The sequence below is a fragment of the Colius striatus genome, chromosome 5 (assembly GCF_028858725.1).
Source record: "Colius striatus isolate bColStr4 chromosome 5, bColStr4.1.hap1, whole genome shotgun sequence".
In the NCBI taxonomy this organism is placed as follows: domain Eukaryota; kingdom Metazoa; phylum Chordata; class Aves; order Coliiformes; family Coliidae; genus Colius; species Colius striatus.
In genome coordinates this window covers 23678281-23689888 of record NC_084763.1, presented here as the reverse complement: position 1 = coordinate 23689888, position 11608 = coordinate 23678281, and the positions used below count along the sequence as shown (strand labels likewise).

Here is an 11608-nt window from a genome sequence, read left to right as displayed (position 1 = left end):
TAGAAAGAAGAGTAAGTAGATGAATCCCCAGATATTAGACAGCCCCGTCCAGTTAACATGTCATTGTGGCGGATGTAGCAGACAGATAGCAGACAGACAGGAACGTAGACAGAGAGACAGATAGATTTTCTAATGAATCGCTTAACGATGGCTTGCTTTCACTTCCATCATCTCTCACTTAGGCCATTTTGATGTCGTCTCACTGCCTAGCTCCTCAGTCCGAGGAAAGTCTGGGGCTGCCTGCTGCTCGCCCTCGAGGAGCAAGGCTCTCTCTCTCCCCCACACACTGCCCGAGGAAGCAGCGGCCGACCGGGCTCCGCTTCTAGCATGACGGGCAGGGGAGACTGGCCGCCGGCAGGCCGGCAGCACTGTCCCCGGCGACAGGCGCTGCCTGGCACCCGACTGCCGCGCCCGAGAGGGCGCTGGAGGCGGTGGCGGGGTGGGCGCGGCGCCCCGCGTTCGCCGGCACCTACCCTTGGAGTTCAAACCGCCCTGGGCAGCACAGCGGAGCAGGGGCCGGGGCGGCACTTCTTCCCCCCTCCTCCCGCCCCACGAGTTCTGTCAACTCCCACGTGGTCTCGTCCCGCAGTGTTTGTCTGCCACGGGGAAGTGCTTTTTCCACAGCAGGACATTCCTTCGGAGGAGCCCCTGCTTGTAGCAGGAGGCGAGTGTCCCTTTCCGCCTTGCTCGCCGAGCAGGCGGGGCCCTCCCCAGCCTCCCCCGGGCCGTCTGGAAGCGCCGGGGCGGGCACGGGCTGCTACAAGTTTGCAATACCTATAAAACCTTTATGGAAAGAAGTCTGATTTTTTTCCAGGATGATGGGGCGAGCATCACAGCGCAGATTCCTCCTGACCAACCCGTGGAATGCAGTGGCAGGGTTAGATCACACAGCCTATAGAAACCCTCCAAGGTTTTGGGTTCGCATGTTTCTCCCTCCCGTATTTCCTCCTGTAATATTTTTTGTATTTCCCCAACCAGACTAACCCCGAAATGTGTTAATGTGCGGTGGACAAACCCTTATCAGATTCCTATGAGGGTCATATCACTGCTCACAAAATTAATCCCATATACGGCATGGGTTTATTGGCTGGTATAGAGGAAAGCTATTATCAATAGGCTTAGCGTTATAAATACAGGTCTAAATAAAATGAAACGTGAGCACCAATGCTGCCTTCCAAATACATTTCTCTGCACAAGTCAGGTATAAAAATTACTCTGAGGAAGTCTGCTCTTGCGGTATGTTTATTTTGCATTTGCCAAATTAAATAGAAATGGATTGCAAACCGAAAAGCCATACGGAACCTAGGAACAACACTTGAAATATTTCCAAAGCTATTTCTAAAATAAGCAGTTCCCTTTAAAAATTGGACTGAAGGAGAAGAGGGAAGACCTATAAAAGTAAGTTGCAATCCTCTTTAGAAGGAATAAAATAGTTCGAAATGCATCGGAAGAAACACGGATTGACTTCTCCCTTTCTGCAAGCTAATGCAGGGAAATCAGACAAAAGACACGGAAGCCAGGGACAATTTAGAAGGTTTTAACTTTTCTTAAGCCTACCCTCCTAAGTTTTGTGGCAGAGAGCTGGGATTTGCCCTCCATCCCGTGTCCTGTCGCCGGCAAGGCCGTATAGGGCTTTGTTGATCTCAGAGAGTGGTGCCGGTTTGATGGTCAAGGCACTGTCTTCGTCTAGATCATGAACTCAAATAGGTGTTGCATTATCTCCGCTTTCTTTAATCGCTAACAAGGCCAAGGCAAATAGTAACCAGCATAATCAAACCCAGTGAAGTGAAACTAATAATGTTCACTTGATTCGTAACTATAAAAGATAATGGTCAATTCTGACTAAACTGAGCTAATTTGGCATGCGCTTCGTGTAGCTACTGCACTTCCAGTGCTTAACACTGTGTCTCTTGGAGCTTAACCCCTGTTTAAAAGAAATTTTAAAGAATATTGTGGACGCCAGGGGACGAGAAATACTTTCTTTTTAATTCTACTTCTGTAAGTAAAGCTATTCGAGGGTCTATAAAACCGAGCAAATAAAATTCTGATAAATATCAAAACGGGCGAGAAAGTGCTTCCGCGGAGAATCAAAATTCACGGCGTATATAGACAACACTATCAAAAGAAAAGTTTATTGATCTAAAAAAAATATAATGGATGTATTAATAGCATCGTTAAGCGGTTTTATTGGTGGGACTAAAATTAAAAACAAAAAGGGAATAAATAAAACCCGACAACTCAGCCTGAGCAAACTCTGACTAGAAATCTAAAAATGTATCGTGTTAAACCGTGATTTATCTTTTTATTATTGGCCCATATAACCCGAAAGATCAGCACTGTTAATCCAGAGATGCATTTTGCGAGCTAATTAAAATATGTTTTTATTTGTAGACACGAGCAGACTGCACTTTGTGAAAACGTAAATGGCCCTGCAGTCTGCGGTGGGAGCGTCTGCGCGCCTCTCTGAGCACACAGTCGCGGATTACACTGTATACAGCTCCAAAAATTAATGCAATCAGGGTATAGTTATTTAATATTGAAACTGTCAGTTGTCATGAACGTGCGTGTGTGCCAGATTCCTTCTTTTTCTCTCTTTTTTTTTTTTTCTTTTTTCCTTTTCTGGATTTCCTCCAAAGAAGGCGGATTTTAGACAGGACGTTTAGGAACTGCATCTGTGCCAAGTTAGGTGACAAACGACGGCCCCACTAATTTTATCTTTACTAGAAATTCTTTCACGCTGGTGGTGCCGAGCGAGGGGGGAGGTTGGCTTGTTTTGGCGGATTGTCTTGTTAAAAACTAGGCTGAGATTTAATTTTATTCCAGCCATCCAGAGGCTTGTTCTCCTATCTATGTTTTATAGTATCTGTGTATCAGTTTACTCATTTGGATTAGGAACATATTTTGCAAGCAATTCTGACAAGCTCTGAATTCTAGCGTGCGACTGGACAAAATACATCCAAACCAATTCATTAGGGCTTTATCTCCTCACCATTCCGCTGGCTCTGGCGAGGAAAACGCAGCTTTCTATTGTCCAGAGAGCCTCAAACACCGTACAGAAGCAACAACGGCATCGGGTTATGTACGTATCAGGAAAATCTTGCACACTCGAGGCCGTCTTTTAAACGTACCTCTTCTATTGCGAGAGATGGGCCGCGCAGCTGTATTAAGCATTTGAAACTGTATCCTTTCTCCCCTTTTTGTATCTGTCTTTCTGGATCCATATACAAATATATTTTTAAGTTTCGATGTAGCTTGGCTCTCAGACACGCACGTTGCCTTGAAGTTTCGATTTCAGAGCATATAATGAAAAGATTGTGACAAAAAACACAAAAAAAGAACAGAGAGAAGGAAAAAAATAAAAAACCGACAACAAAACATAGACCCAAAGAGCTTATGAAAAAGCCTCCCAGGGATTTGGATGTGGTATGTGAGCTGAAGTTGAGTACACGATTAATTAAACACAGCGTAGACACTGAGTTGGCTTCGCCTCTTCCCTCCAAAACATGCAAACCCAAATCATGTGAAATAATAAACAGTTATTGTAAGAAACAAGATTGTTTTTTTAAAATATTATCCTATGACCGCGGCCGTCAGTAAACAATTGGTAACCAGAGGGCGCTTTAGCTGCTGCTGGGTCCCTTTGATTTATTCTGCCGAGGATTGAATGGGGCAGGGAAACAACAAGGGGAAAAATAAATATTTGATCAAATATGCTGAGTTTAACTTGACTGGTGTAAAATGAAATGTTGCAAAGGGACTCTCAAATCGCCTGCGCCTTCCCAAGACGTTGCTTCTCACGTCCTGGCATTGCTGAGAGGAGGTCAAAAGAGATCAACATCCCTCAGCTTTTAATGGAGCATCTTTGATGAAATCGATAGGTTCTGATAATCAGCTAACAACTGCTTTCTGCGGACTGAGCATGTGCTTTTAACTACGTTTGCAACAGTTCCCTGTTTTAAAGGGCATTTTCTTAAGAAATATTACAAGCAAGTTGCATTATTTTGCACATGACAGCAAGGATAAAAACGATGTTTTCTTTTCTTTTTTTTCCCGACAGATATTTTAAAATGGTATACTTTCGTCTAAGAAACACGTGGACTAAAATATGTATACAAACCAGTATCTACTCCATATAATATTACCTTCCCTCCCATCCTTCTCAAATGGAGACATAACAAAAACATGTGAAACTTTTATGGGTGAAAAAAATAAGCTGGAGTTGGGGATACTCGTAGCAAGAGTAGAGTTTCAAAGCTACAACCCAGAGCAGCCCTGAGCACATGAGAGTACGTGACTATTGTTTGTTTACAGTACTTGTGCCTACTCAGAAAGGTAGATACATGGCTAGATGGATGGATGGATGGATGGAGGGATGGATGGATACATAAATGGATAGAGAGATAGAGAGATAGATAGATAGATAGATAGATGGAATCTGGTCTTGTGTGAATATTGACTTAATATGCAAATCACATGAATAGTTTTTAGCAAAAGTGTGTCAAAACTGGTTTACCACAACCTGTGTCCAGTTGCAAGGAAGCAGACTACTCTTTAAAGTTACCAAACTACCCTAGCTAAACCACAGTTCAAGTCCAATAAGATCGTCAGAATTGTCTGTCATTTGCAGTCTGTGTTGCCATAGATCTGTTTGATTGAAGACACCTACTGTTCCGCACATAAATGTCAAGTTTCATAATATTTCCAGTGCTACATTTTTTTATATAACTGGAAGAAAGCTACAAGTTACTCTGGAAAAAAAAAAAAATCCAGATAATGTGGATTTTCCACGTGGCTGGCCAAAACTTTACGAAGAGAAAAATCAAAGGTCAGCTGCAACCTAGAAAGTCTCTTTTATGTTATTTCACGTCGTAATCACCAACTTTTTTGCATCTCTTCAGTTCCCTATGGTTCTTACCCCCGACGGCACAGGCAGGAGCCACCCCAGCTCGCTTAGGTACCACTCCGATCACTCCACACTCCTTGCCCTTTTCCATGCAGGGTAGATACATAAAACACTTACCTTGCCTCATTTTCCTAATTTTTATGAAACTTTTAACTCCACCGAGAAGCCCCAGCGGCTGCCCCCCGCCAGTTATCCATCGTGGCGTTTTGTTTGTTTGGTTGGTTTGTTTTTGAAAAAGCAGAGTCCACGGAAGTGCAATAATTACCCGTGCGGTTCCAGGGATGCAAAATGAACAAAGGCCAAGATTTTTTTGGTTGTTGGCTTCCCCCCCACCGCCGCCGCTTCCAGGGCTGATCCTTTCGCTCCGGACGGCTTTGACATTGATCCGAAGAGCGCCATCTTGTGGCCAAACAGCCCTCAAACGGCCGCCGTCCGTCTGTCCGTCGGTCCCACCGCCCCACCGCCGTCCTGCTGCGCTCGGCGGTGCGGCGGACGGATGGATGGATGGATGGACGGACGGCGGTAGCGAGCAGTAGCCACTAACCTCCCGGTGTAGAGACCTCATGTGCCTTTATAGCGACGCATTTCGTCTGGACGAGTCACGGACATTTTTTATGGCCACAATTGTCACAGCAACACAGAGGATGCGATTTTTATTGGGCTAGGAAATCAAAACCCCTACCAGAGAAACTCCGTGGTTTTAACTGTCTCGGGGATTGGCTATGTACGCCAGTTAATGTTTAACCAGGAAAGGAAGCTCGGTGTCTTAACTTTCATTGCCATTCAGCTCTCCATCCGTCCCTCTCTCCCTCTCCCACTATGTGTCCATCTGTCCCATCTCTTTTTAATCGGCATTCTCCCTTGCATACTACACAAACAAACAAACAAAGTCCCGTTTTTCCTCTCTCACTTTTTAACATTTCTTTTGGATAGACATAGTCTGGCTGGGTAGCGGTTGTCAACAAAGGGCCGAAGTCAGTAAGTCCTTCACCTCAAGGTTATGGGTGATGTCCAAGCAATACAGAAGTTCAAAGCCAGTAAACAGAATGTACTTTCTTCTCCTGATTAGGATTTCGGGTGAACATTAAAGATTCAAACACTCTTTCCAAAACACATTCCTATCTCAGTTATTGTTTGGGGTTTTCTTCCCCCCCACAACTTTCTCTCTCTAGTCCTCCTTCCCCTCTCCTCCCCACCCGCTTCAGTCCACTCCCTCCCTGCCTTGGAGATCAAGGACAATTTCAAACAGCCCGTTTCCACCACACTCTTACAGGGATTTAAAAATTTTATTTATTTTATTTTAAAAACAACGTTTTTCTCAGGACCCTTGCTTCTGGCTACATCCATCACCTGTCATGAATCTTCCCTTTGGTGCTGTGCTTATAAAATCTACCCAAAACACTCCCAACACCACGACCATTTCCCGACCGTCTCTCCTGGGCACGTGGTAGGGAGCAAACAGCAATGTCACATCAAACCCTCGAGCACGGGACACTGCCCCGCCAGCCTTGGCAGAACAAGGTAAAGGCCTAACACAGAGAGCCACGAACAGGCATCATTTTTGCTTTCCTGTGACCCATTGAAATACTGCTTAAACAAGTCTAGTTTCAGTTGTTAGCTCCAGAGCGGATTTAAAAGTGAAGTTCACAAAAGAGGAATAATTCTCCCCAAATGAGCGAACAAGTTCATGAGGAATTTCAGGTCCCAGAGTTACAGGGGATAAAAGAACATACAGTAACGTAACACCAGAGTAAAAATATAAAGTTTCCATTTTTTTTCTTTATTTTCCTTGTGCGCTGTTCCATTGTATACATGCAACCAAATGCTTTTGCTTATTAAAAGAAAACTGTATATACATATAGATGATACATATTGAAAACAGTGACGTCATATAAAGATATTGCATTTTGTGAACCGTGTCAAAGAAATTACACCCATTTGGTAAACTGATTAATCAAAAATCATTCTCATCACCGTTTCGTTGCACATGTAAAGAAACCCCACACCCTTCAGCCCCAAAGGAAGAGAAAACCAAAACAAACCAAAACCGGGGGGAATGGGGGGGGAAAGGCATTCGAACAAAATAGGTCACGGTTTCCTTTTTTTTATTATTATTTACAAGTCTTGAAAAACACCGTTCCTGTATGAAATATACATTCAGATATTCTCAACAGCAAGTTACCTTAACCATAGTACACCATATCATTTGTAAACTGATATAGAATTTTAAATATTTTCCTTTTCTTTCCTCTTTTCTTTTTTAAATTGCTTTTTTTTTCACGCTTTGGTTCCTGCAGGGAAATATATATATATATAGATATTTAAAATAACTCCGAACAGCTCTCCATTCTTTGCATATGTCGACTGGGCGAAAAAGTAGAGCTTGTGATACTTAAAGTAGACAACAACAAAATGACCATATTTACATTGTTTGGCTTCTGTTTAAACTGCTCACTGGTCACAACGAACATGCGATCGAGTTATTTTAATGATCCAATGTTAGTACATTGCACAACTCCAAGTTTCAATTAAGTGTTGTGTGGTATTTGCTAAACAGTCGTTCTCCACAGGTATTTCCTGAAGAAAGTTGGTGAGCCAGAAGCCAGAAGGTTAGTTTCCTTTTGGAGTTGTTTCTTTTAAAACGCTGAAATTCACACTTCTTTTTCTGTCTTATTTTTAGTATTTAAATATGATTTGTCTCCGAAAAGATGGCAACGTATAGTCAGTTGTCATAAATAAAGCGAGAGCTAATTATAATTTCCTAAATATTCTTTCAGTGATTGTTTCTTTATGACATATGGCAAATTTATACCTGATTTTAAAAAGCAAATAATTAGATCTTTCATTTAATCCTATTTCTTTCCCCTATCCTCTTTCATCCTCATACACTCAAAGGAAACACTATTATACCCATCGCTACATCCGTATTATAACTGCTCATGGTTGGCCTCCAAAAGCTAAGGGCATGTCATCCCCCCCTCCGTTTAACTCTGCCTCTGTGTGTGTGTCCCTTAAATTCCCCTTTCAAACCCACGGGCAATGAAGCCCTGCCTCTAAGAAGGCTAATGAAGGACAAAAGATTATTCCTCAGAGTTCATATTCTGCAGTGGTCCTGGTTGGGTGAGCTGGACCCGGCCATCTCCAGACAGCTGGTCCGCAGCAGCACAGGGGCGAGGAAGGGCCGGGGGTGGGGGAGTCCAGGGTGCTGTCCCCCGGCCTACGCCTGCCGAAAGCAGTCGCAGGGTGAGCTGCAGTGCCAGAAAGGTAAGAGGTATGGATTTTGCACTCAGAGGTGACGTGCACGTTTAGAAGTGGATGCCATGTGTGTCAAAAGCAAATCGATTCCAGTTGATATGCAAATATATATATATATATAAAATCACCGTTGAAGTTCCAGAGTAGATCTACATGTATGTAAAACCTTGGATTCTTCAAGTCCCGTCAGATACACACCTCCTTCCTCCATGTAACCCCGTAGCTTGACCTTGTCAAGGGCGAAATCTGAATTTAATCTCATCTTGAAAAACGCTATGAGTTTTAAAGTAGTGGATTAGCTGAGTAATACTGTAATCGGTCCCGATTAATTTTTTTTTCTTTCATTCTTCTGTTCTGAAACCATATTTTCACTTGGCGGTCGGTCAGATTGAGCATTCGGGAAAGCTGGAGGCGTTTTTCTTTGTTTATGTAGACACTGAAGAAGAATTCCCTTTCTAACTCTCTAATCTGATATTTCGTATATGGACATCTCTTTTTACGGGTACGTTGTCCACCTGTAGGGTAAGAAAAGGCAGAATCGTTTGAAACCTGGCGATGTCAGGCAGTGGGGGCTGAAGGAGGGCGTGCAGGCAAAACGCTTTAATGTAGAAAAGACGCGTTTTGCCCGCTCCGGAGCCGGTGTTGGCAGGTCCAAGGCTGGGCGCCAGCCCTCCTCCTTGGCGGGTGAGGGCAGGCCGGGACTAGGACCCGGCGGGACCCGCCGGCTCCCGCCGAGGCGCGGCCCCAGGGCAGCAGGCAGGGCGAGACCCCCGCCGAGACGTGGGGATCTGGCCTGGCTGCCTCGGCAGGGAGGGCAGCCGGGGGAAGGGGTGGTGGCGGGTAGTTCCTGAGCATTTAACGAGCCGGAGGAAAGCCTTTGTAAGGCAGCTCCGCCGGGCAAGGCGCACACAGAGCTGCCCCAGGAGCAGCCACCACCTGGCTGCCGGCAGCAAGACCCGGCACCCTGCCCTCTCCAGGCCCCTGCCCGCTCGGATCGTGCCCACCTTCCATGGACTAATCCCAGCTCTACCTCCCCAGCAGAGGAAAAGCCCCCGAGTCCAGGGCTCAGGCTCCTCATTCTCTCAGTCGGCTTTTTTTTTTTTTGCTTCCCCCCACCAGGTTTCGTCGCCAAAGCATGGAGATATTCTCCTCTCGATTAGCCATTACGGTTTTAAAGTTCATTAAGCAGAATATAAAAGGTTTCAAGGTTCAGGAGCTCTTTACACTAAACGTAGCTGCTATCCCTTTAAAAACTTCCTTTTCTGATGCAGTTCATTGTCGAGGTATTTTTCCCCCGAGCCGTATACTAGCTTTGCCTTTTAAAAAGCCCACATAAAAAAATCAGGCTTTGACAGATTGAATAACAATTGTAAGTAACAAACTGTTGGACAGAAGGCAACACGTAATTGCCACAGTGCCTTAGTAAAATGGCTTCCTTTAGACAAAAAGGCCAGCTTTAGGTTAATTTGTTTCTTTTAATATATTGCTACAGTTCAGGCGGCTACTTTATCTGTTAAACGCTATTCTAGTGCAATCGTTAAAACGGCAAAGGCTTTGAATTCGGCTCCTAACTAGACTTCTGGTGCAACACATGGCTTTTATAAAATCACTGGATTACATTGATATCAAAGGAGTCGAGATCTCCTTTTTTTGCGAAATTTACAGGCACTGAACGTACGCTATTATATTTTCGAGAGTTGATCTTTATTATTATTATTATTATTATTTTTAAAAGAGAAAGAAAAAAAAATAAGGCATCCGTTGCCCAGTGGGTATTTCACGGCCAATTTCAGCACTAAACACGTGATCTCGCCTTTTATAACAAAGTTTTGTTGGGGGAAATCTAAAGGCCCTTCATAAACCTTATATGCTTATAAAACAGCATATAAAAATTTAACAGCGGCGGTGCGCTAGATTTCAAGCTGCCTTTCCTAAAAGCGCTCGGGCGCTGCTTTTATACGTACTGGAACTGCCGGATTTCTCCTCATTGTTGCCGGAAGATGACTCGGGGCTGCTGCTGCTCTCCGGCCGCCTCCTCCTCTCCTTCTCCGCCGCCGTCGCCGCCGCCCTGCTGCAGCCGCCCTCCGAACTTGAAGTTGCCGTCGCCGGCCCGGCGGCCGCGGGCGCCTTCTCGCCACTCTTGTCTACTGGGTAGTCCGCCGAGGCCAGGTTTTCCGCCGTGCCATAAGCTGTCTCGAAAAACTGGTCGAAAGCCTGGGGTAGGACCCCGTTCCTGCCCACCGTGCTATAGAAATTGGAGGAGACGTTGGTGCTGGGGTGGTAGACGTTAGCTGTGTTTTTGCCGAACATCTCTCCCATGCTAGCAGTGTTGGTGGCAGGCAAGCAGTCTCTGTGCATGATCTCCTCTGCGGAGTAGCAGTGGGGCAGATTGTTCCTGGGGTGCCATTTACTGGAGGGATCAATGGCATATTCCCTGAAGGTAACTTCTCTCACAGGTTGGACCTGGGGTAGGTTGGAGGAGTAGGAGTATGTCATAGGGCGAGAAGACGGGGTCTGGGGCAAAAAAGAAGGGAGGCTGGAAAAATCAGGACCCGAGACGTAGTAAGTACAACTTGGCAAATACATGTTAGAGGAACAAGGAACACGCTCATCAAAATCCATCATTAGGGCTACCTCGGCTTCTCCGCATTAGCTGAGCTTAACATGATTCTCTAACGCAGCTGCCTCTTTGAAGCAGATCCGTGAAGTAAGAGATGGGGAGACGTAAGCTGACGTGGAAAGCTCTCCCCGGCGGCGGCAGGGAGGTGCGGTCACGTGGCCCGACGTTGACATTGACGAGCGGCGGGTCCGGGCCCCGCTCCCTTTGTGGCCATCGCGGGGGGAAGCAACAGCTCGCCGCCGGCGCCTACGGGCGAGCCGAGCGCAGGTTGGCCGGGGGGAAGCCCAGGGGGACACAAAGCCGCCCGGCCACTATCCCCTCACTTAGCCGCCCGGCCCATGGTACCCTGTGGCTCTGGAGCGGAGAGGCTTAGCAGTGCCCCCGGGCTTAGGTGAGACCTTTCTTTTTGTTTGTGTGCTTGCTGGGGCGATCGGCGGCTGGCAGGCTCCGAGGAGGGCACAGGAGAGGTGCAGACACGATTTCTCCTAGAAAGCTGCTTCCGAGCAGGAAACATTCCTGAAGAAATCGGCCGCGGTTTTTTTTCCTTCCTTTCTTTTCTATTTTCTTTTCTTTTTTTTTTTAAGTTTGTTTTGGTCCGGTTTGGGCTTTGCCCCCACTGCCAGCCCCCGAAAGAGAAAAAGAAATAATAATAAAAAGAGCCCTCGCCCCGCAGGGTTTTTCTGGAAACGGTACTGGGAAGAATGTGCCAGGGTCAAGTCTGTACGGATTTTCATGGTGAATAGATTACATGCTTGCATTCATGTTCACTTCCGAAGTCCTTAGTGTCTTCCTTCCCTTACTTACATATTAACCTCAAGTACCCCGCGCGA

At 45.7% G+C, this 11608-nt stretch overlaps 1 protein-coding gene across 1 annotated transcript; it reads right to left on the bottom strand.

Annotated features, from left to right (window-relative positions):
* Positions 1-8440: 8440 nt before the first annotated feature.
* On the bottom strand, positions 8441-10783 carry HOXA11 (homeobox A11). The gene is made up of 2 exons (XM_061996976.1): positions 10123-10783; positions 8441-8673 (listed from the first exon to the last, which is right to left on the bottom strand). The coding sequence occupies exons 1-2, from the start codon at positions 10781-10783 to the stop codon at positions 8441-8443; spliced, it is 894 nt and encodes a 297-aa protein (XP_061852960.1).
* Between the last annotated feature and the right edge of the window lie 825 nt (positions 10784-11608).